Here is a 27,229-nt window from a genome sequence, read left to right as displayed (position 1 = left end):
AAAACACAGAAACACACACTAAAACACTTCAAGGTCATCTAATCTCTCTCCATAATTATTGCTCAGACTCAAATGCCAATGTAAAATGATGAGATTTTAAAAGTGCCTTAAAACTTTCAACTGAAGGAGACTGATGAATTTGCAGAGGAAGACTGTTCCATAGCTGTGGGGCAACCACAGAAAATGCACGATCACCATTTGATTTTAATCTGGTTCGAGGGGCAACCAGCCACATTTGGTTAATGTACCTCAAATGCCTTGAAAAAGTATAGGGGCTTAAAAGATCCATAATATAACAAGGAGACTGGCTGTGCAGTGCTTTAAAAACAAATGGTAGAATCTTAAAATCAATTCTGTACTGAACTGGCAAACAGTGAAGGAAAGATAAAACAGGAGTAATGCCTTCCTTCTTTCTGGTGCCAGAGAGTAGCCTGGCTGCAGCGTTCTGTACCATCTGCAAACAGGTTAGATGGCGTTGACAAATACCTGAGTAAAGAGAGTTACAGTAATCCAAGCGAGATTTAATAAATGCACGAACAACGGTCTCCAAATCTTTTTATTTTTCTCCCCTTTTCTCCCCAATTTGGAATTCTCAATGTGCTCTAAGTCTTCGTGGTGGCGTAGTGACTCACCTCAATCCCGGTGGCGGAGGACGAATCTCAGTTGCCTCCGCGTCTGAGACCGTCAATCCGCACATTTTATCATATGACTTGTTGAGCGCGTTACCGCGGAGACATAGCGCGTGTGGAGGCTTCTTGCTATTCTCTGCGGCATCCACGCACAACTCACCACGCGCCCCACCGAGAGCGAGAACCACATTATAGTGACCACGAGGAGGTTACCCCATGTGACTCTACCCTCCCTAGCAACCGGGCCAATTTGGTTGCTTAGGAGACCTGGCTGGAGTCACTCAGCACACCCTGGATTCAAACTCGTGACTCCAGGTGTGGTAGTCAGCGTCAATACTCGCTGAGATACCCAGACCCCCAGTCTCCAAATCTTTAAAATTGAGTATGGGTTTTAATTTTGAAATCATTCTTAGCTGATAAAAGCTGCCCTTTACAACAGAGTTCACCTGTTTGTCAAACTCAAGATCAGAATCAAATATGGCCCCCAAATTTCTCACATTGTCTTTTATAGACATCGCTATTTGGTGGGACAAATATAATAATATCAGACTTATTTTAATTTAGCTGGAGGAAAATGTTTGACAGCTAGCTCTTCACATCATCCAAACAATCTATGAGGGACTTGAAATTCACAGAACTCTCTTGCTAAGGGATTTAAAAGACAACATACATGAATGCTAAAATCTCCAGTAATTAGAAGATTATCAGTAGTGGAGACAATACTGGAGAGAAAATCAGAGAAATCATGAATAGAATCCTTATTATATTTGGGATCTGTTAAATAACAGCACACAGTTGATGATGATTTAGTTCAACCTTAATCAATCGAAGCTCAAATCTCAAATAGTTCTCCGTAGGTAGTGAACAGCATTTAAAAGAGTTTTTAAAAACTGTAGCCAACCCCCCTCCCCGACCTGTAATTCTGGGAGTACTAAAACAGCACAGTCTTTTGGCAAAAGTTCAGAAAGAAGGCCATTGTCCACAGAATTGAACCAGATCTCAGTAAAAAAATGTAAAAAATTCAGTTCATGTGAAAAAAAAAAAAAAAAAAAATCGTGAAGTATAAAAGTCTTGTTCGAAAGGGATCTCACACTAATTACTCACTGTAATTTCTTTCTCATTAAAAAGTTTATCTTTTAAAGACATGTCCAATATCCAAAAACTGATTGTAAAGAACAGAAAGGATGTCAAAAGAGCCATTATTTAATGACAAATGGATTGAATGAATTTATGAACCCTAACCCAAAAAAAAAAAAAGAAAAGTTTTACCCTGCCCTAGTACCAAACGCGTAAGAGAGGCCCAGCATGTCTGCGAGAGGAACAGTGAATCATGCAGGCTCAGTTTCAGTGTCTCACGCCTCATGGAAGTGTCTCAGACTGATCTGAGAAATGCCAGTCTTGGACTTTGCCCTAATTTAGACGACCTGCTTATTTAATATTGAACTGTTGGACATTAAATGAACAAATAGTACAATAACAAAAATATATTAAAAATATTGACACGGGGATCTAAAGAACTGATACAATATTTTGACAGAAGTATCATGATGCAGTAGATCGATATATGATTGTATCGACACTACACTGCAGTATCTCATGTTTAGAGGAAAGTGACAAGTTGGGCTTTTGTTTTGGGTTAGGCTTCATCTACTCCCTCTCTCCCTCTCTCTCTCTCCCTCTCTCTCTCTCTCTATTTGTTTTCTCTGCTTTTCTGTCTTTCTTGTCCTCTGACCTGTCCTGCAGACAGAAACATGTTTGTAGCTTTGCAAGCGTTCTGACTGCAGCTCCTGTATTCCGCTTTCATTGTTTGCCTTTTTTCAGAACTATGGCACTCGAGACTAATATATTGACTAAACGCAACAATGAATAGCTGCTACTGTATCTCACTCACATACTGGACACACCACTGCACACATGAACACATATTTAGTTTACGTAAAAATGTAACAAAAATGGAGGGATATGGGACTTGAGTCAGAGATAAGAGAAAGCAGAAAGAGAAAGGGAGAGACAATAACCAGCATGGCTCCTGAATGTCAGATAGAGTTTTGAGAGCCTGACGTTGGCTGGAGACATGTCAGATGTCAAGGAGTGGTGTTGTTGTACACTGAGGGCATAGCCACAGTCCGAAAGTATTGATTTCTCTGCTTGTAGGAAGCCAGTAACTGTCATGTGGAGAGGCCTGACCTTGGAACAACCAAGACAACTATTCCCCAATTCCCAGCAGCTTGACTGAGGCTCAGAGCAATGTAGTCAAGACAACAACACAGCTCTGCTGTATGGCAGAAAGCGTGGGCTCATCTCACACCAGAGGAAGAATGAAAAAAGAGGGAAGGGAGAAAAAGGAGTCCACACTATCCAGTTCCCCTGAGCTCTTCATGGGCAGCCTTGAGTCTAGTTATCAAAGTGTTTGAAATGACAATAGCTTGACTTAGTTTTCCCTCCAGAGACTCAAATCCGATCTATAACTTCAAGACAGACAGGAAGAGGGAGTAAGTCTCTCAAATATGTACACAAGTAAATCTAATTTTTTTTAGCAAAGTTAACTAAACATTAATATGTTTTTACATTTCTTTTGTAAATTAAACTCCTTGAAAAATTAATCAGCATTACTTTTTCTTTGCAAGACTGGCAACAAAGTATTTCAGAAGAGCTGAGACATTAAAAATATATTTCACAGACAACGAGGGTGGGATAGGCACAGCGTTGCTGTCATCCCTACCTTGTCATTGGCCTTGTTTACCAACACTGACATAGATCTGCTATCTCCATTTGCACTCAGTGCTAGAGCGCGGTCCTGCCGGCCTGAATTATGCATGATGTGCTGCAGCAAATGCACGTCACCAGCTGCCTAAACTATTTCACACATTGATAGATCTGTTAAGCAGCAGAAATGCCGGTGTCTGTGTCATTGGTGCTTCCCCCGGGGACTGAAAGCAAGGAAAGCCGTCACACATTGGCAGGCTACCCTCCAGCAGGCTGGCAGACTTAGGGTGCTTGGTGAAGTGAAATGGGTCATTTGCGTGGTTCCTGCCCAGCCATTTGTCTTTAAATGAGTGCATTCCACACACTAATTATTCCACAACAGAGCTACCCATGTCTCTGTAGACCAGGACTCCAAGTTTCACTTAGAAGAGAGTATTAGGCTGTGGCACAGGATTTTAAGGCTTGAGAAAAGAAGTCACTGGAGCACAGCTTCACACACAAATACTCAATCCCATCTCAGCTGGATCTCTCTTTTTATGGGGAAAGACTGAGTGAATAAAGAACAAAAATCTGACTGCAGCAGTGTCGGTTTACAAAAAAATAAATCAAAATAAAAATATAGTCAGACAAAATTGTCACTCTGGAGCGTGCTATATTGTTTTAGTGTGTATGACACAACAAGCATCTCGTTTTGTTTTCTCTTCCCTCTCATGAAAAAGCAGGAGCATGTTTGCTGTGCCGTTACTGACTCTTTCTTTGGTAAATTTTGGCCCAAGAAAAGTGAAAGAAAAAGAAAGAAAAAGACTCTAAATATAATCCAAGAAATTTAATTACTGATTATAATTTCAGGCGTGTAATTTTAGAAGTAATCTACCAACACTGTGTGTGTATGTGTGTGTGCGTGCGTGTGTGTGTGCGCGCGCGTGTGTGTGTGTGCGGTTTATTAATGATATAGTCTGTTAATGAAATAAATACAAACAAATTAAATGAAAAGCTCATCAACAAAAGCACATTTTAAATATGTGTGTTTTGTCCAAGATGGCAGAAAAAAGATTGTGTGAATGATTCCTATTTTAAAGATAATTGTTTTGAGAACTAGTATTGTTTTTTAGGTTTAAAATGTTTTTGTCAGGATTCCAAAATGAAGAATTAGTGAAGGTCATTGGATATGATGTAGATGTAGTATTTTCATAGCCACACATCAGCACTATTTGGTAACTTGCATAATTGTTCATCATGAGACGGCATGGTCTGATCATTTGAGTGGTGTTTTTGCCTACAAATTCAAAAGCATGAATTGCAAATGTATTTTACATGGTGTAAAAATATGAAGGGAGTTGCATGTTTCCCCCCATGATGCTCCACCAATAGCAGACTCAAATATGCTTGATTTTAACATGCATTTCTTATGGGAGAGTTTCTAGAATTATGGAAGGGTGCCAGGGGCTTGTTAAACAAACATGGTTTTACTTCTGTAATTTAGTCATTACAGACACCATCCAGGTGTGGTTTTAGATAAGACCAGTTATATTTGTCTGTCAACGTCACCAAAAACAGTCTCGAAAGTTTATGCGTTTGTATGACCGCATAAGCTGCTTGGTGTATCAAACCACTTTCTCTTAATCCTTTAAGAGAAACGGCGTTCACATTAACCTGACATTTCAGAACGTCGCTCTCTACAAAAACCCTGGAATAAACTTTTTTCATAAGTGCATGTAAACAGGGTCATTGTGAATATAAAATGACATATATTTGTACATTTTAATGCGTTTAATGGCCAGACCCCTTCCAAAGACACATGACAGAGTGAAAATTCAATTAATAATTCAAATGTGTTTGTCAGGAGTTAGGGTCAGGGTTAAATATGCAATGTAAAGTTGAGAAAACAATCAAGCATGCCTATTTGATGTGGAGTGGATAAAATATAAACACATTTTGGAAGGAAGAGGTTTTTTTTTTTTTTTTTTTTCAATCTTAATATTTCCAATCTCAAAATGCCTCAGAATTTATGCCACTTGGCAAGAATTTGTCATGTTTTATTTATTTATTTATTTTCTCTCTAAGAGCATTAAAATGGTGAAATTTCAAAGGGACAAGTTTTCATTACCAAGAAGCTACTTTGAAGACTTCTTTATACAGCTTATAATAATAATAAAAATAAATTAAATAAACAATAAAAAAAAAAAAAAAAAATGCACAATAACACTGCAGACTCATTCTGTTTGAATTTACTCCAGTTTCAGATTACGGTTGTATATATACAGTATATAGATTTTTCGACTAAAATAATAACGACTGATTTTGGACAGCATGTTTGTATTCATATGTTGTTGTTTTTTAAGAAAGAATTTTGATACAAGGGCAAAGATGAATACATTAAGTCCTGTCCAAATATATGTACTGTGTGCACTTTTACAAATTTTCGATCGGATGGTTATTTTTGAATGTAAATAGCAGAGGTTAAAACCCTTGTTTGAGCTCAATGCATGATTGACATGTGAGTTGTTGGTCCTTCGCTGTTGTCCAGGACAAATCAGCATCTACACTACAAATGCAATGTGGTCACATGCATTTTCATCTGCCTCCAGTTGTGGTTTGGGTGATCAGATCACAAAAGGTTTTGGATCCCGATTACACCTGTATTTAGCGTTATCCACTTCTGATTGGTTCATCCAAAATGGATGTTAATACCAGGTGTAAAGAGGGTCTTATTTGTCGTCCAGCTGGCAGACTTTGGCCTCTCTCTTGTTTATTATTGCACACCTACTGTAGATCATTTTTAATGATTTTGTCACAATGAAAATTAAAATATTAGATTATAATTCTATATTCTATATTCTATAATATAAGATTTTAATGTTAATATAATTTTTTTTATTAAAAACAAGACTGTGTCTCTGATCTGGCATCGGGCAGACAAAAGCATATCTTTTTTAAATATTTAGAAACATAAAACCTCTTCTCAATTTAATTGAGAAATATTCGCCTGCCAGCTGTCCCAGTAAAGAAATGCTTAAAAACACACACACACACACACACACACACACACACACACACACACACACACACACACACACACACACAGACACACACACACACACACAAACAAACCGTTTGGCAGCTTATAAAGCTTAAACATATTTTAGAATATAAAGACAGGGTTTAAAGTTGAATAAACTGTTTATCCGTTTAATGGTCAGTATTACATTTTATTATGCTGACTTGTAATAATTTGCTGTTCAGATTGTAGAATGAAAAATGCCTTTCAGAGTCTAGAGGGAGATGATTTTCAGTTGGGACGTAATTTAATATGTGAAATGCAGGCTGTTTTCAGTGGGAATGGAAATGTACAGGAATGCTGTCAGATGTATTACATAGAATGATAACCATTTTTTCACTCTGTTTTGGAATACATTTTGATTAAACATTTCAGCTTCACTGCCTTTCTAATTAATTACCGAAGCCGTTCTGAGGAGAGCTGCTGCTCCAATTAGTGTGAAACGGGTGCTGATGCTGATCACTCTGCATGTTACAGCTGTCACGGTGGTCTCTCCCTCAGGTGCCCCACATTCAGCACACGCACATCATGACACTACACTCCCGTTAGGCAAAGCTGCCCCAGTTGTCCATTGACCTCTTGCTGAATTGCTAATGAAGCACATAGCAGTAATTTATGACATGAAGTAATTTTGCTAATAAATAGAAGCAATAAGAGAAAGCAGTGGGGTTATTGTCTCATTCACACACAGGTATCATTTATATCTTACAGGTAACACTCTGTTTTAGCCCTGTGTATGGGCCACATATGCAGATCCAATTTTACATGCTATGACATATAAAAATGAGAAAACAGAGAAATTAAATGATCTTCTTTTTTTCTGACATAATAACATCATTTATTTATTTATTTATTTACGATGACTGAATCTGTCTACTGAATGGTCATGCTCTTTACCATGGCTGCAATGCTTGGGCTTCAATGGACTCTTCCTAACTTAGGCTTCCTCAGGCTCTCGATGACCCCTCATACAGGAATACCTTGTGGTAAAGGGGAGCACTGAGGCAGACTCAAGGAATAAATCCCAATTAATATGTAGCTGTTTGGTAAAAGAGCAATACAAAAATCGAATTGCATTATGATATGTTAATGTCTCAGAAGTGCATTACTCAAGCCAGGATAGAAGTTGTCCAAGGTAATTAGCTCCATTATTTCTCTCTTGTCTGAACATTATTAACTCTAAATCCTTAGCAGGGTGCTTTTTAAACATGGCTTTAAGCCTTGGCACAGGTTAAGGACAACTGTCTTAAAAGAGGGAAAATGCTACTGTAATTATTTTAAAATGAGGAGACCCAGTTGAATGGAAATGAAATTTCAATGTAAAAGAATGTTTCTCTAACTTGTGTCACTCTACAGTACGTACGGAGAGCTGTGTGTGGGCGTGAGGTTTGAGTGTTTGCTGACTTGCTATAAAAGACTCGTTACGAGGCTGGGCCTCATTTCCACTTCAAGGGAAGGTCTGAAACCTGACATCAGCAGTCCCTTCCTTCAACACTTCTGTCTTTGGGTGCATCTCATCTCGCTTCCTAGCTCCCTGTGTTGTGAGTCAGTATATCATGAACACGGGCACCGGCAAGGGTGCTGATCCACTAAACATTGGGACACTGATGACTCAGTTACCTGCGACATGATTATGAGTTTGCACATTACAACACAGCAGGTATCAAAAACATTGCTGTATTAAAAGACACTGTTGTGTGCATTTCCATTGTTGATATTAAAACTCACAATTTTTGTTTTTATTAAAGAAATTAAATAAAACGAAGAAATGAAAATACAAAGGAACTTGTAATATTTTAATTAGTTTTAAGAACTAATGTTAAAAAAAATTATTTACCTCACAAGCACATAATGGATGAAAGATGATTACAAACAATATCTCTTTTCAAGATAAAATAAGACTTTGATTTCATAAATTTACACTTCTGACACTACACTTGAGAGACTTAATAATAATAATAATAATAATAATGATAAAGTTTAGTTGTATTGCACCTTTTATACATAAAATGCAGCTCAAAGTGCTTCACAGTTGAAAGTATAAAAACATAGAATTCAGCATTTCAGGAGAGTAAAACAAATCATATTAAACAGTATAAAAATAAAATAATAAAATGAATTAAAAGAAATGTAGGAAGAACAAAATTCAAATGATACAAATAATGAATAAAAATAAATTAATTAATGAATTAATCAAAAGCTAGTTTAAAAAGATATGCCTTCAAATGCTTTTTAAAAATGTAAATACTTGGTGCTCGTCTAATTTCAGTTTGGTGCATAATGGCTAAAAGCAGCTTCATCAGATCTCTTAAGATTTACATTATAGTATGTAAGAAATTCTGCTTTGGAAAAACTCAAACTGCGAGTTGAAACATAATTTGATAAACAGTCAGAATTGTATGATGGTGCTAAGGCATTAAGTGCTTTAAAAACCATTAAAAGAACCTTCAAATCAATCTTGTATTTAACGGGTAACCAATGCAAATGAGCTAAAACTGGTGTAATGTGGTCTCTCCTCCTGGATCTTGTACACACTCAGAATACAACTGGTGCAGAATGCTGCAGTCGATCTATACAACTCTTAGGTAAGCCAGTATAAACAAGACATTACAACATTTCTGGTAAAGAAATACAGTGAATTACGATAGTACATTTAAATTTAGTAATTTCACAGATGCTTTTGTCCAAAGCGACTGAGGAACATAAGCAATTTGTCATACAAAAGCCAACAAAATCCACTGCCAATTTCTAATCATTGCTGGAGTAGTATAGAAGTTAGAGCAGAAGAAAGAAACAGACAGAAACAGAGAGCTGTGTCTTCCTTCTTTTTGAATGTTGAGAAGGTCTCAACAGATCAGGTGGGGGTTGGAAGCGCATTCTATCGCTGAGGAACAGAACTTGCTCTCCAGAACATGTGAGCATTGCAGTAGTCAAGTCTCGATTTGACAAGAGCTTGAACCAGGTGCCGTGCAGCATGTTCAGACTGGAAGGATCTGATTTTCCTGATGTTGTGAAACGTGTACTTGCAAGACCGGGCAGTTGACGAGATGTTGCCAATTGTTACAATTTGAAACAGCCTTTGCATTGGAAGCGTTTATGGGCGTAGCGATTATTTCAGAAGTGAGGGGAAAGAATGTTCAGCAGAAGAACAGAAAAACCTGACCAAGTAATCAAGTTTTCTCTTGTGTCTTGTCTTTGATGTAATCGTAGCCTTTAGCAGTTTGATAAGCATATAGCGAACTGCTTAGCTGGAAGTGTGAAGCTGTCGTCATATATCAAATCATACAAACTAAAAGTGCTTCATTTGGCTTGCCTTCAAAATAAAAGCTCAATTTAACCAGAAGCGTGAAATAGAAGAAATTGCTATATAAATATATTACTACTGTATAGTAAAATGTAATATACAATGTAATTAATAATAATAATAATAATAACATAGCAGTAGTAATTACATTATATATAAGCAATATCTCACAAGCAATATTTTATACATCACATCCTCTATAAACTAACGGGTGCAAACAGAGGTTTTTCTAGGAATAGGGTGCCACCTCCTGCGGGGGGGGGGGGGGGCGTGGGTAGCACCAAAGAGGAGGCTACCACCACACACTCCAAACATCCCCCTCACCCCCCACCCCCCGACGGAGGTGCCAGTATCGCCTAGGGCGCCAGAATGGTCTGAAATGGTCCTGGGTGTAAACATTATCAACAATGTAACATAAGTCAATCTGTTCAAACAATAAATTAACAAATATCATTTATGAGTGTATAAGACAAAAATCAAGACCTTGTTTGTTGAAATGGCTTAGTGTATTTCTAACATCTCAAAGTGTTTCATTTAATCAGCATTTTTAAGTCCACTTGCATATGAGCCTTAGAAACGAATGAGATAGAAACGCTGATGAGATCTTGGTTTATTATTTTCCAGTGGCTGTTTCAGACATTTTGTCGACATGAGTAATTAATTTAGTCCCTTTTTGGTGTAAGTCCAAAGAGCCCAATTAACATGCCTAATGTTGCTGCATCATGTAAAAAACATTGGTTTTTAATAGCTGGAGAATAGTTAAATGTCTTCCCTTCATTATTCAAATGTCTATGCAAAGTCGCCACATGGGGATGGCACAGACACGAAAGTCATGCAAAAAGAAAAAAAAAAAAAAAACATGAATGGTGAAACATAAAATCACTGCACTTCAAACCACCACAGACATTCAGAGTACCAAATCACTTCTTTTCCTCCCTCCTCCATACAATAACAAAATCCCACATGATCTTATAATCATTAGCCAATAGGCAAGACTAACTTTTTTCTTTTCCTTTCTGTTTAAATGTAATTTTATCTTGATGCTTGACTTATTGGTGTTTTAAATCGCATTAGGGTGGATTTTGTACACCTTGTAATGTCAGCTAGACCTGGCACAGTTATTTTTGCTAGTATGAATATTTGCTTGCAGCTCATAACTAGACATTGGCTTAAAGGTGCACTCAGTAATTTTGAAACATGTGTATTTAATCATGAGCACTCACATGAGATGAGGACTCTAGTCATATCAGTAACCTTATAAAAGCTGTTTTATTCTACATGGAGAGGGTCCCCTAATGGGGGCAGCCATGTTAGAATCACATGACCAGCTGAATACTACTCGCTTAATCTCAGTAACCGGCTTGCTATTTTCATGTGGCTAACTGTGAATAGTGAATTTCTTCAATGGCATCGGGAACGGAAAACTATTGTGTTTGAATGATGCAGCATCCAGGCCACTAGGGCTCATACTGGAAAGAAATAGATGGCACAAGCAACACATCTGGTGAGGGAACGTAAAGATGGAAGCCAAGAGGTGGTGTGTTTTTTATTTGAACATGATTTTACCCATCTCTGTTGTGTGCTCTGTTTTTTAGTTTCACAGTTAGTATTTGTTTTTAATGAGGGTGAGAGGCGCCCATTAAAAGCAGCAAAAGCAGATTTTGGCTGTGCTATTCACTTCATATTGCTCTACAAAGTAAATATTACAAAGAGGTAACACATGTTGAGTTATGCTCAAAATTCAGCACATGCTGAGGTCTTGGATTTGAGGCAGACCCACAGCATCAAAAGAATGTGTCCTTCCCAAAATCACTGTGGCTGACTGAAACCTTTTCACCAAGGAAAATGTCCTCTCCTGAGATTTCAGTGTGAGAGTTAAGTATGTGTGTAGTTTAATGACTGCTTGTGTTTATTCGCTTGTGCATGTGTAGCAAGGAGAGAATGTGAATGTGCTAAGCCATATATGTGCATACACAAAGAAAAAAAGTTTGTTTTGTTTTTCCCTTACCTCAGCACATCTGAGAGAGATTTTTGGAACAGCAAAGCCCTGTCAAAACAAAGATGGCCGAGAGAGGCTGGAGAGGGACAGGGGCCCAAGAAAGAAGGAGCCACTGAGAAGGCAGCTAGAAACATAGAGCGTGTGGTTTCCCCCCGAGTACAGCTGCATTCACATGTGTCTGACTTACTTACTTACCCTCTCTCAGTCTTTCTCGCTCTCTTTTTCTCCTGTTTTCTTGCTCGCTCTCAGAGGAGACTGTCACAGCTGGTTGTACTTACAGCCTTCTGTGGTAACGTGTGTGTTTCATTAGCCTTGGACGTGTGTTTTGCACTAGTTCTACTCATGTTATTGTTAGGATGTGGTAAAATTATGAATATAGGATGCAGTTTGGGGGAGGGTGGAGGGTGGGGTTGATGCTGGGTCGGGGGGTGGGGGTAGGGGGTTGCTTGCTTCTCATGACTTTGTGGCAATAAAAGGTCTGTCACAATTTGTACAGCTAATAACTTATACTGCCCAAGACGTACAAACATTCATAAATTGCTTAATAATTGCACTGGCCCATTTTAGTCAAATGAAGTGGACCTTTGCCGGCCCTCGTTATACCCAAACAATGCCAGGGGGCCCCCATACTGTCAAAGCCCAGTACTGGTATTTCTTGTCATGCAAACATTGCCTTAACAGTAATATATATTAGGGGTGTAAAAAAAATACTGTATCCTATTGTATCGTACCGTATGACGCCCACTATACAATACCATATGTATCGTACGATACATAAACAAACACATTATAGTGTAATTAAAACCAAGCAGCGCAACATTGAGATCTGCAGAAACAGTCTCCTCCACGTAGAGGCGGCGCTGAGCAACAGAGCAGCAGATCTACAGTAAATCAAACATGTCATTGTATTTACGCTGATATCACCGCACAAATCGGGAGATTTGCGATGCAGAAACAGCAGCAGCAAAGTTGCACAGTCTCTCCCATGACACTGAGCAAGATGCTCATAAGTAACAAGAACAAGCTTATTAAAACATCTGACAACATAAGAAACCCGCGATTACATGAGACTTATTATTCTCTGGTTTTGTCATTGAAATGTAAACAGGTGTGAATACAACACTTGTACACATGTTATAAGCCGGTAATAACGGCAGTAAAGTTTACATGCAACATGAAACTGGGGGAAGAGGGTAAAAAAATTACATGTGCCGATCGGTTTTTGCTTAAGTTGCTAAATAATATTGGATTATGTATATATATCGTAAAACCAGAGGTCAGTCAAGGTTTTTGTTTTGTTTTTTGTCTTCACTAAATAACATTGAAAGGAGTTTTTCCTTGCTACAGTCACTTTAGATTGCTCACTGGGGGCTTTAAGACTTTAAGGCATGATTTTCTGGAAAGCTGCTTTGAAACGATGTGTATTGTGAAAAGTGCTAGACAAATATAAATGACTTGAGTGTAGACAAACTAATTTTTCAGACATGTGCCAGGTAATGAGATACATTACATATTATAAAGACATGACTATGGCTTCGAGGTGAAGGTACCGGTCAGGAGCACACTAAAGTAGAAAAAATGAACCAAGTAATTATTAAATCTTTAAATTATCATTAAAAAGCTCATACTCCAAGTCTGCAGCTTTGATATTAGACCACTGTTTCACGACAGAAATAAAACAAAAGTATTTTCTTAATTTGTGTCAGTGAGTTTACACATCAAAGCATGCGAAATTAAAACACGACATACTGTATGTGTTTTAGGATGTAATGAAGAAGCACATACCTGTTCAATCATGCAAGCTCTGCTGAATATATCAGGTCAGTTTTTCAATAAATAATATCCATCAGAACTGTTTGTTTAAAGTCTGCTCCTTTTGAGAAATATTGATGGATTCTTGTGTTTACTTCAGATTTTTGGAGAAAAAAATGATTTGATGTTTTCTGGTAAATTGTGCAGTCAAAAAAGCGGTGCAACGCTCTCATATGTGTGTTATATATTTTTCCTTAAGAAAGCTAGATGGTGCTAGAGCGTTATTATCGGTGAGCATTTATTAAATAAAACACTTTCATTAACATTTCATTTATTTCTATGATTATTTGTCTTACTGCCGTTTTAATGAGACTGAGTTTTTGGGGGTTATGAATACACTGGCTGGGGCCCCCACACACAAATTCTGCTGAGGGCCCCAAAAGGCAAGGACTGGCACTGATTGAAGGATACAGGGAGTGGGCTGGTAATTTTGTTGGGTCGATTGCAGGATGGAAATCAAATCCTTGGCAAACATTCCCTGTTGCATATCTGCAAAAAAGACCTCCCTAGAGCTTCATCTCCTAAAGAACGGTTGTACTGAATTGGACATTTCTGTTCTTTAACATGAGTTCTTCTGCTGCAAATACAGTTACAGAAGGAATCTTCTTTAAAATTGGTATTAGCATAAAAAAAAAGAGGTAGCACTTTCTATGAAGCCCATATTTATAATGCATGGTAAAGGCATTAAACTGTACATGCATTATACTGCTTTCATAATGTCTCATAATACACCTTATAATAAGTTATAACTTATAGTTAGAATACATTATACAGCTTCCCCTATTTATAGTTATACTTAAGAGTGTAATGCATTATAACACAAGCAACATCCAGCAGAAATTAATAAAGTTAATGGTATACGTAAGTGCTGTATAGTGTAAACAGTCTCTTTTGACTTTATGACGTGATCATAAGTGGTCTTTTCCTGCTTTAAGTAAAGTTACAAAAGAAATATCTTCTTATAAACAGCCATAACATAAACTTGTAACATTCAATGCAAGTCAGACTTATGTAGTGGAAGTTATTTATAAAATAAGCCTCCAAATAAGATTCACAAACCTTAAAGTTTATTGAATAGAGTCCAGTACAGAATCAGTTTGATTCTTTTTATTTAATTCTTGTGTGTGTTTACACTAAAGAAGATTGACTTCATGTGTGATCAACAAATGTTTTCTGATATATTTTAACCATGTAGCTTTACAAGTGTTTTTCGTAATATCTCAAAACTGACATTGAATGGGTGTTATTTAGTATTTTGTGTATGTGTAATGTATATACATTTCCAGCATGAGTTGTAATGTCTTATAACCAATTAAAAATATCTTATGGATGTTTATAAGGAGACATTGCTTTTGTCACTTCACTTAAAGCATTACTATTGTATATATTACAAATATATATAATCCATTATGACATGCAGATAAAATTTGATGTTGCTGGTGTTATAATGCATTATATATATATATAAGGTATAACTATGAATAGGGAAGTATTATAATGTGTTACAATTATTTATGAGAAGTTATAGCATATTATAAGGTGTATTATGTGACATTACTAGTGCATTATAAATATGGGCTTCATAGAAAGTGTTACCAAAAAATTAAATAAAAGACACAATGAAAATATTAAGCTTTATGAATTGTGAGTAAAATATTTATTAAATATGAATTGATAGTATAGCAATTAAAATGTAAAAGATAAACAATATTTTTTTCTCTGTGAATTTTGCCCCTAAATATACTGTATATTGAACTTTAATTCCTGTTAACAGGATTTTCTTTAATACTTAAAAGGAATCGTTCACCCAGAAATGATCATTCTCTCATCATTTACCTTATGCCATCGTGAAGAATTTCTTTCTTCCATGGAACACAAAGATATTTTAATGGAGATATGATGTCTCTTTGTCATACAAATGCAAGTGAATGGTGGCCAAAATTTCAAGCTCCAAATAGGACATACAGTAAAGGCATCATAAAGGAAATCCGCAAGACTCTAGTGGTTGAATCCACGTCTTCTGAAGCGGTCCAGTCCGTTTTGGGTGAGATCAGACCAAAATATAACTCCTTTTTCACTGTACTAGTGTCATACGCATTTGAGACAACAGAAGGGTGAGTAGATGATGAGAGAATTACGCCTTTTGGTTGAGCTATTCCTTTAAGCTGTCGGTGTTTAGACATTTGCAAAAGTGAAAACTGTGAAATTGCAAGAATTTTGACAGTGTGTGGATTTTGCATATAAAATGTAAATATCATAGGTCTTGGTTGTAAAGCACAGTCCCTTTGCGAGAGAATGACCTGTGACACACAGATGGTCTCTTCTCCTCCTCACCCCTTCTCTATCTCTGAACTTTGTCTGGCCTGATAAAGTCTCCCTCCCTCTGTATTCATGCGCACACATACACACATTCCAGTTTATATCCAGACCGCCAGAGCATGGTGAAGTGGGAGGGACAGTCTCACAGTTGTCACTGTAGTCATGTAGGAGTGCAAGTGAATCCAGGATGAGTCTCACTGTCAATATTTGCTTTCTCTCTCTGCTCTACTGTTCTCATTACCTTCCTGTAACAGTTTGATGCACTTAATGCTAATGAAGGAAACTATCTTGAAGGGACAATATCTTTATCAGAGGGGCGCAGCTGTTACAGTCTAAAGTTGCCATTGCATCATGCAGACCCAGGTAACTCTCTCTCTCTCTCTCTCTCTCTCTCTCTCACACACACACACACACACACACACACACACACACACACACACACACACACACACACACAAAGAGTGGATAAATTGAATAATTAATATACATTCAGTGACACTGCACTGAAAACATTTTGGTTTTCCAAAGAATGGCCACTGTATAAAAAAAAAAAAAAAATGTGTTTAATTGAGAAGTAACACTGCCTTTGTATTTGTTTTCTTATACGCTATAACGTTAACTAATAACACGGCAGAGTACCATTTCAAAATAGCCAATACAACAACACTGAATGATGAGGTGAAATTAAAGAGATTACACAATTGTGCTTTTGCATAAAGTGTGGTTTTATGAGATTGATTATAGAGATTTTGTTTGGAGAAGTGAAGATTGGACTGCATTCTAGGAGACCCAGAGGTCTTGTCTATGTGTCTACACATCATCTCCTGTCCTGTGTAGTCAATATGTTGCTGTCCCCTCCTTCTGAGGTTAACCTGGGTGCAAAATGCTTGTGCTCTGACTAATGCTACTACAGTGGCAGTCTGAGATCCACAATTACACACAGGAAAACATTACAATGTGTGTCTGTGTGTGTTCTGTTCTTTGTCCAGTCTACTCTAGTCTTCGTTACTATCTCACATAATATTTTGATAGGCAATCAGAGCAGGTGGAAAAGCCTGCTGGGAATGAGACTTTATCAGCAGAAGACTTATAAGAGTCGAAGAAAGACTTGAAACATTCACATGCAGTGTTACAAACCAAGTATTAGTAATTAATATTAAACCAAGTAGTTTGATCCAAGTATTTATTTGGCACATATGTCAAAAGATGTTCTTAAAGGAATATTCCGGGTTCAATACAAGTTAAGCTCAATCGACAGCATTTGTGGCAAAATGTTGATTACCACAAAAAATAATTTGACTCGTCCCTCCATTTCTTTAAAAAAGCTCAAATCTGTGTTCCAGTGAGACACTTACAATGGAAGTCAATTTTTTCCTTTAAACCCTCCAAAATTTGGCCCCATTAACCTCCATTGTAAGTGTCTCACTGGAACACTGAGTTTTGCTTTTTGTTTTTAAAGAAAACTAGGGACGAGTCGAAATGCTATTTTGTGGTAATAACATTATGCCACAAATGCTGTTGATTGAGCTTAACATACTGAACCCGGAATATTCCTTTAAATACATGTTTAGCGTAGTAATACGTCTTAACCAGTTAGATTACAAAGAGTCTCTCTAAACAGTGAGCAAAGAGCACTGATGTCTCACAGCATTGTTACCCTTGTTGAGATACTTATCCTCTTGTGCAGAAGGAATTAAGCTAAGAAAGAAAAGCCTGGGATCCTGTCTGCTTTCTGTTCTTTGGTACTTGAAATTTTGTAAGTGATCAGCAGTGGAACCTGAACAAGAATCAAGTTTCTGGTATTTGGGGGAAAATTAGTTCTACAGACGTATAGAGTACAGAAATGTTTCGTTGGCCCAGTTCCTGTAGACCCAGTTAACTAATACAGGCTATCTTGAGAGTGCAGAGTGATTAGAGGCCACTGTGTTATGGTTAGTTGTGGGGAATATTATTTACTCTTTTTATTTGGTAGTTGTGAGTATTATGCTATTTAGCAAAGAATGAAAAAACTATTTAAATACATAGAAAATGTTCTGAAGAATAGTGACTGTTGAATTCCGTTTGCATCACTTTAACACCCTGTATACACCGGGAATGTCAGTTGTTGCAACGCAGCGGCTTGAGGCTGTCTACACTGGATGCGTCGACACAAACGTTCTAAACCGTTTATTTGTGTTGTTGGGAGAAGTAGTGCCAGCGTGTGCAGCGCAAAATGGAACGGGACACCTGTTTACGCTCCGTGACGAATGCTTCCAGTGTAGACAGCGTCATTGATTATAATGGGTTCTATTGCAGCGCCGCTCACGTCTACTGTAGACATGACTCTAAAAGTGGTTTTGTTACTACCACGATTCTCGAACCTCTTCCACATGTTCAAGAGGTATCTTGTCTAGAGCAGTTTTGAAAAGTTGTTTTCTACAACATATGTGAGAAATGGTCTTCTCTGTGAACTTTAATTGAGTATAAAGGGGCGTCTTTTTATCTGTTTAATTTTTGAAAACATGCTTTACATTGACCTTCATTGCCTGAAACAAAGTGCACACACAGGGACTCCTGAGTGCTCGGGAGAGGTATGTGGATTGGCGTTGTCCAAAGGAGGCCTGTCCACCATCTGGCCCAGGAATGTGCAGCTCCAATCAAAAGGATTGACAGAGGCCTCTCTTTGTCTGAATGCTCTGTGCCTCCAGATAGCTATAAAACACCTGGATCAATCAGTGGGTGACAGCACAGAGACAACGAGAGAGAGAGAGAGAAGATCAGTCGCTGGCAGAAGCGGCTCACCTCCCTCCCTTGTCCTCCTCAGGCGGCTACGTGCCCCCCTCTCCCAGCACTTTGAACACAGTTATGTCTCTGGATACTGCAGTGGGCTGTCACTAGTTTGATCTCTGTCAGCTGAGGCTTTGAGATGAGTTCACAGGGTCCTCACCGGTCCAAGCAGCAGTCGCCCTGGACTTCTCTTTGCCTCTCTGTTCCAGCTAATGTCCACTCTGTATTACATTCACTCTCATTGATGCTGAATGTGCCTATGTTTATTTGATCAAATCTGCATCAGTAATACACAGTGATAAGTGGGTGTTGAAACAATAAACCTGCTGACCAGAGCCATAAAGTACCTGCATACAGTATATAGCCAATACAGACAGGGGCATCATGGACTTTTTGCGGCAGTCTTGGCTCACTTGGTGCCCTAGGTGAGATAAGACATGACTAAAGTGTTAGTCTAGACAGGTTAGTTTAGTGGATTCGTTTTTGTTCGACATTATAAAATAATGCCAGTTTTCAGCCAAAAAATGTGCTGCCAAGGTGTGCATGAAAAAAACAAGTGTGTCATAAAACACACTTTGCTCTTATGAGCCTGGGCTGTCATGGCATTTGTATTGAAAACAGGTGACAAATAAAAGTAGGCAGTACCACATGATAGGCCTGTATCAGGGACATGGCTTTTAAAATGTTGTTGTTTTAAATGTACATAAGTATTATAGTATTAGAATTCTGTGTACACATGCAGGACTGATACCGCTGTATTTATCACCCCCTCATTTCCCCCTTTTTTAATTGTTCTCATGCATTTGAACTCTTTCACTTACTCTGTTTCCCATTAACAAAGTATAATTATACATTGTTTAAATGATTCCTAACTCTGGTCTTGCAATACTTACTTTTTGCTTATCAAATGCTGAAATCAGGCCATGGGTGTCACTGTGTCACAAGGTGTCACTGTCCTTTTCTGCAAATCGCGGCCCCCTTCGGCATATCGCGGCACCGGTTTTACGGACCTCTTCAGCCTGTCGTGGCCCGTTCGGCATAACGCGGCGGCCCATTTCAGCTTATCGCGGCCGGCCCACCGAGAAAAGTTCCGGTTCTCCCTACGGCCAGTCCACCCCTGGGTTTCACCATTACGTGAGGCTCCACTGCCAGTTGTATGTGCGCCATTATTCTATGAACATGCATTAGACATGTGGCTTTCACTACTGCAGCACGTTTCTGCGTTTATTTCAGCATCTCACACAAAACTTGTTTACATGTATTTATGCAGTTTGGTGTTTCTATGCAAGTAATATTCTATAGCATCTGTTATTTCTGAACAGCATTTAGTGTGATGTTTTTTTCTGAACTTTGATTGAACATACTGTTGTTATGGCACAGGCTGTATGCCAGCCTTAAGTAACAGGGGTGGTTTTTACATATATGCGATAAAACATTTCAGCTTAATGGCTGGGAGAATTCCCATCTGATAACAGTCTAATAAATCTGTTGGTGCTTGGTGGGTACTTGAGCCTTACTGATGGAGCTGTGGGGGTACATAGCATATAAAAAGTTGGAAAACACAAATTTACCAAATTACATGTAACTTCTATTTGCCATTTATATACAGTAAATATGTACTGTTAATGAGTGAGGAAACCTTTAGCTGCTGTTCCAACTATTATGCATTATTACCCGGTAGAGTCTCTGCTGAAGGGACCGGTCATATAATCTATAGCTGTGATTTCAGCATGATATTTCATCCAAGGGAGTATATATAAAAAGTACAGCATTGACACCACTGAGCTCTTAATTGTTCAATTAAGCAACATTAACCACATCACATCAGTCATCAGACCCTACTTGAAAACACTTGATATTTCCATTTTCTGTCTTTCACTTTCTCTCTCATTTTTATGGCTTTTGTGATATAAGAGGGATCATTCTTTTGTAAATGTTTGTCCAAATACCCATGAGTCTGCCTTGCTTGTAAACCAATGTCATAGAGATCTCGTTTAAATGATTGAGTCATGGGTATTTTTTAGGCCTTTTCTACATTTTAATAAAAAGGAGAACTATAAATAAACTGTTTAATATCCCTTTTTTCCTCACATGAAAATTGTATAATAAGTTAAACATCACTGCATGATTTTCATGTCATGAAACATTTAAGATATTCTTAGAAGATCATTTTCTGTGCAGTTTGTAAATCAAAAAGGGATAGAGTTAGGTACTGACACACTTTTGGCACTTTTGACATTAGGTTTGATTTGTGTAATGTTTGCCTGCTGTTTCTGTAACACCACAACTCTGCTACAAAAATAACTGGCCAAGAAATAAATCTTATTAGACTTTTTTGTTTGTTTGTTTGTTTTTGTTTTTGCACTGTTTACAATGGAATACAGTGATATACAAATCAATTTTCACTGATCAATCCATGACCCAGTCTGAGCGCTCACAGTGAACACAGTTGGGTGTCTGGCCCATGCATGCGTTTGAAAGCAAAGGCTATTATAATGTGTCACATATAAATATACTGTAGATGTTTCTGCAGTTCTCTTATTAAGAGCAAATACATATATATATATATATATAATGCTCTGTAACATGTATTATACTCATACAGAGCAGGACAAAATGAAGATGTTTTCTCTGTACATTAAAATGCAGTTACGCAATGGAAAACAAAAGGTGGAAAGAAATCTCACTTTTAAATGAATCTTGTGAGGGGCCTTGACAGGAGAGGTGCGAGAGAACATGGGCAGCACGGCCTCCCCACCTTTCCTCTCTTCCTGGAGTCTTTTCAGTGGCTCGGAATGATTAAGGAGATGTCTTATCACACAATGCCATTGTGTTGTCTTGCCGGACGTGCTGTCTTATTGGGACACTTAACCCTCGTTGCTAAAAGCTTTTAGGGTCAGCTCCGGTTCAGTCTCCACATCAAGTAATGTCATCTTTTGTCAAAACAAGGAAAATTCAAATAGGGCAAAGGCAGGCCGAGTTTAAGGTGAAAAGAAGGAAGAGATCGTCTCAATATGTGAATATGGAGAGATTGAGCTGAAGCTTGTTAGCGGGGTGTCAGTCAGTGCGACAGCATCATAGCTACATTATTTTAAAACCTTTATCACATTAATTAATTACAAAATATTTAAGTGAAAAACATATCTTGCAATTGTTATCATAAAGAATGCTGCCCGCTACAGAAAGACTGTGCCATAAATGATATGGTTAATTGCTTGTGTGCATTTAAATAATAAATCAGTGAGTGCAGAGACTAATTAAGAAGATATTTTTCCGACTGTGATATTTTTATATTAATTGATCAAATAAAGATATCCACTTCACTGATGATTATTTGGTTGTGTATTTGCAGGCCATCCGCTGTACTTTGGTAAACTGCACATGTGAGTGTTTCCAGCCTGGAAAAATCCACCTGCGGACATGTGACCAGTGCAAGCATGGATGGGTCGCTCACGGTGAGTCAGTGAATGTGTATGTGTTTAAAACACTTCACCTTCAATCAAAGTGTATTTTTGTATTTTTTTATGTGTTACACCTAACCCTAACCATGGATGGATTTAACAGACAATGTTTGCCATTCATCAAACACAAAGGAGTCTATAGTGTCAATAAATAATAATAATAATAATAACAACAATAAAAATGGTTTTTACTAAATTAATTTAAATTATAATAAAAAAACATTGTCAATTAAAATAATTACATGATTGGAGTACACCTGTCTTCAGCTGAGATGTTTCTGTGAACATTAAAAACCATTAAAGAAGATCCAAGACAGAGTTCTTGAAAAACACCATCAGATAAAAAATATAGCAATATATAATAAATATAAATAAGAATAAAGTTTCAATTTGACTTTAAAGAGGTTAGAATAAGTGGAACTGTGGGCTGTGATTGTTGACTGTTCTCCACAACAGAAGCCACCGCAAAACTAATATAATCAGAACATTTTCATTTTGACAGTTTTGTGTTTGTCATATCTTTGTTTACAAATATTGCAAGACTCATAGACTCACACAGAATTGAACTTTTGGGTATCAGTGCCAAGCACACTATTTCAGACAGCCGCATATTTCAGCGCATCACATCACACTGAGAACACCATCTTTACAGAGAATAAGTGTGGTTGCAGCATCATTCTTTGTGGATGCTTCACTGCAGGGACTGAACAAATAAAACATGAAAGATGGATGGAAGAAAATCCTGGAGGGAAATACACTGAAAAAAAAAAATGAAAAAAAAAGTGGTCCAGTTAATACATCAGAAATCTGTTTTTCATTTAATGCATTCAAACAAAGATCTAAATTTGTGCTCAGTCAAGCTTGTGAAAATTCGAGCAATAACTAAGAGGAGAAATGCACCTAAATTAGTACAGTCTACTAACTAGTACAGCAACATTGATTTTCTTTTCTTGTCTGGCTGCTGCGCTGGCTATTGTGTGCAAATTCACAATATTTGCAGGACTAATTTTTCTCTCACTGAATGGATTGTTAATATAAAAAAGGGAGGAATATACATTTTCTCTTTAAAAAAAAAAAAAAAAAAAAAAAAAGGAAATGGCATTTATTTGTATTTTTAAACTGACAGTTCTATATGCCAGTGTTTTCATGTGGCTTGACATTGTGAGAGGGATTTAGCAGATCTTAAATATAACTTCTCATTTATTATCAATTGTGAACAAAAGCCTTAAAATGATAAAAATATCTTTTTTTTTTCAAAGTCCAAATTTTTCAAAACTGCTTTTTGCTGTTTGTTTATTGTAAATAGTTTTTTTTTTCGACTTATTTGTGTGTGTGAGTGTGAGTGTGTGTGTGAGTGTGAGTGTGTGTGTGTGTGTGTGTGTGTGTGAGTGTGAGTGTGAGTGTGTGTATGTGTGTGTGTGTGTGTGTGAGTGTGAGTGTGTGTGTGTGTGTGTGAGTGTGCGTGTGCGAGTGTGTGAGTGTGAGTGGGCGTGTGCGAGTGTGTGAGTGTGAGTGTGAGTGTGTGTGTGAGTGTGAGTGTGTGTGTGTGTGTGTGTGTGTGAGTGTGAGTGTGAGTGTGTGTATGTGTGTGTGTGTGTGTGTGAGTGTGAGTGTGAGTGTGTGTGTGTGTGAGTGTGAGTGTGCGTGTGCGAATGTGTGAGTGTGAGTGGGCGTGTGCGAGTGTGTGAGTGTGACTGTGAGTGTGTGTGGGTGTGAGTGTGAGTGTGTGTGTGAGTGTGTGTGTGTGTGTGTGTGTGTGTGTGTGAGTGTGAGTGTGTGTATGTGTGTGTGTGTGTGTGTGAGTGTGAGTGTGAGTGTGTGTGTGTGTGAGTGTGCGTGTGCGAGTGTGTGAGTGTGAGTGGGCGTGTGCGAGTGTGTGAGTGTGACTGTGAGTGCGTGTGGGTGTGAGTGTGAGTGTGTGTGTGAGTGTGAGTGTGTGTGTGTGTGTGTGTGTGTGTGTGTGTGTGTGTGTGAGTGTGAGTGTGAGTGTGTGTATGTGTGTGTGTGTGTGTGTGTGTGTGTGTGTGTGTGGGTGGGTGTGGGTGTGGCTGTGAGTGTGAGTGTGCGTGTGTGTGTGTTGATGTGAGTGTGAGTGTGTGTGTTTGAGTGTGAGTGTGTGTGTGAGTGTGTGTGAGTGTGTGTGTGTGTGTGTGTGTGTGGGTGTGAGTGTGTGTGTGTGTGTGTGTGTGTGTGTCTGTGTGTGAGTGTGTGTGTGTGTGTGTGGGTGTGTGTGAGTGTGTGTGTGTGTGTGGGTGGGTGTGGGTGTGGCTGTGAGTGTGAGTGTGCGTGTGTGTGTGTTGATGTGAGTGTGAGTGTGTGTGTGAGTGTGTGTGTGTGTGTGTGTGTGTGTGTGTGTGTGTGTGTGTGGGTGTGAGTGTGAGTGTGTATGTGTGTTTTTGTGTGTGTGTGTGTGTGGAAATGTTTTATCAATTATTAGCAAATCCAGCATGTTTGAGCTCCATCTTCTGGGTGTATTATCCACCAAAAGCGAGTCGTGAAGCGAGTTGTTTTCGGCTACAGGATTTAATACAGTGAAGAGCAATGCATAATTAAAAAAATGCAACCTTCAAAATGCTCGCGTCACAGATTATGCAAATGTCATTAATTCCTGGTTTCAACACAGGATCTGATCCCAGGTCTCCCATGCTGCTTCTGGTCTCATCACAAGGGAAGGTAAACTTGCACAAGCAGATGCAAAAATGTTTGATGGGAGATGCTGCTTGTCAGTGAGACAGTATAATGTGTATGATCCTAGAGTTCTGGAACTCTCAGAAACAGCAAACTGACTGCCCATGTGATCATGTTGCAGAAAAACATGTCAGACAATTAGCCTGCAACTCGTCATGTGTAAGAAAATGTCTCTTGTGTGTCTCTTGTGGAATTTCTTTGAATCAGGTGACAGTGACAGCAGAGCAAAAGTTTCGTAAGGTGGAACTATTATTAAAACTGATTTGATCCCCTTAAAACTCCACAAGGCAATAAACATGTTGAGTTTGCTAATGCTAAAGCAGAGGCTCAAAAGAGACAACCTTCATCGTTCAGAATTAAGATAATTTTAGTTAATCGGTAGCGATCGCTGTGGAGTCTCGGCGAAGCGCCTGGTGGGACTGCACCGGTTTCAACACTCAAAGGACGGCCCTCTTTACACCTTTCTGATGATTGAATTAAACGGTCAAATACAGAATTAAAAAAAATAAAATAAAATGGAAAACAGGATATAAAAAACATATAAAATAAAACTAGAATTTGGAATGAAAAATAAAACCAAAGGCCCTACATGTTAATATGCAGAGATGCTTGTGTTCATGAAAACACGCCCCTTTGCTGAAGAATCCTGATTGATTGACAGCCTTTACATATTGGTTATTATTATATGTTTTTTTCATAACACTTCATAATAAGGTTCCATTCGTTATCATTAGTTAATGCATTAGGTATCATGAACAAACAATGAACAATATATTTTTTACAGCATTAATTAATTTTTGTTAATGTTAGTTAATAAAAATACATTTGATCATTGTTAATTCATGTTAGTTCATCGTGCATTAACTAATGTTAACACAACATTTGATTAAAAAATGTATTATATGTTGAAATTAGCATTAAAGATTATTAAATGCTTAATAAGGATTGTTCATTGTAACTAATATTGTTAACTAATGTAAACAAATAGAATCTTATTGTGAAGTGTTACAGTTTTTTTTTTTTTTGTGAAATGTAAAAGAATAAATAAAAAATGGACATTGTGAGAGCTATAAATGACTTACTGTGGTTTTTTTTATTTTTATGAAAATGTCTTTTGAATTACATTTGCTGAAACCAATAAAGTCTGTGATTTTTGATTAATGTTTCCTCAAATCATCTATTTCACAGTATTATATCTGAAAACTGCAACATTACAAAAAAATCATACAAAACAGGTATTGTATCGACGAGTACAGAAAAGAAGTATTGATACTCTGTCTCCAAGTGTTATCAGGACAGCACTAGTAAAACCTTAATTAAACTTTTAACTTTCAGTGCATGCTGCAGTCTTAAAGCGCTCGTTCACTTGAAGATCATCAACCTTCCACGGAGGAGTACTGAAGTGCTGTCAGTAATTTTTGCTAAACTTTTAAACAGAAATATGTTTTTTCTCTTTTGAAAAATCGTATTAAAATATATTTTCAAAATATGTTTGAAATTATGCCACTCTCTCTCTCTCTCTCTCTCTCTCTGTTCTTTCTCATCAGAGTCCAATGAAGTTACGGCTCTTTATCCAGTCAATATGCTCTGACTAACATATCCCCGTTCTCTCACACTGCTGTGCACATTTCTGCACTACAATTCACACGGATCATACTAATATCACAAAATATCAAATGAATATCAAAAATAAATATCAAATGAAAGACATGACAGTTTAAAAGGATAGAGTTAAAGAAGAAAAGATATAGGGAGAAACAGACAGAAAAAAGAAAACACCTGTTGGGCTGGGATAAAAGGAAGAGAGAGTGCCCTAAAGGGACCGTCACAGGGGCCCTTTGACAAGTTTTAATTTCACTCTGAACTGTCAGCCGCTGTCCTCCCTCTCCCACTCTTCTCTTCACCCCTCTCTGCCATACATCTCTCATTTTGACTGTAGTGTTGGCAGCCATTCTGTCAAGTACTTCTTCATTTTTTATTATGTCCTGCTGTCAGGCACGAACTAAGTCAGGACAAAAATCTGACTGAGGAGAATAAACAGGTGTCACACAGACAGTGAAAGCGAGAGAAAAGCAGACACTTATATTAATGTCACCACCATATGTTCATAGAATTGTTAATATATGTGCGTTTGATTCATTTAAAGATGTTAAACATGATGTTTGAACTGAAGAATCATGCGTGTGGACAGAGTTCAAATAATACTGTTTAAATTAAAGACCAGGAGCTATACACAGCAGTAGACTTCTATTTAAAGCGCTAACATTTATCTCAGCTGGCTACACACTCTCACGGCGAAATCATCAGGATTCGTACGACTGCATTCGTTTGAATTCCTACGACTTTCACTACAGCCAGTGACGTCGCTGAACATGGTTTCCATCTAATACGTGACAATCACTTGCTTCTGTCACACACAACAGCTTCCTGTCATGTTTACACACTCTGCTGATTGGTTAAGTTTAGATCAGATGTTTGGGTAAGGGC

The 27,229-nt window shown here is 37.8% G+C and overlaps 1 protein-coding gene across 1 annotated transcript in view; it reads left to right on the top strand.

Annotated features, from left to right (window-relative positions):
- bnc2 (basonuclin 2) overlaps window positions 1–27,229 on the top strand; it is a 129,788-nt gene that overhangs the window by 36,181 nt on the left and 66,378 nt on the right. The window contains 1 exon segment of the mRNA XM_051705010.1: window positions 21,946–22,048. Within this exon segment, the coding sequence (XP_051560970.1) occupies window positions 21,946–22,048 (103 nt within the window).

The sequence above is a fragment of the Myxocyprinus asiaticus genome, chromosome 8, assembly GCF_019703515.2.
Source record: "Myxocyprinus asiaticus isolate MX2 ecotype Aquarium Trade chromosome 8, UBuf_Myxa_2, whole genome shotgun sequence".
NCBI classification, from domain to species: domain Eukaryota; kingdom Metazoa; phylum Chordata; class Actinopteri; order Cypriniformes; family Catostomidae; genus Myxocyprinus; species Myxocyprinus asiaticus.
This window is presented reverse-complemented; position numbering and strand designations above follow the sequence as displayed.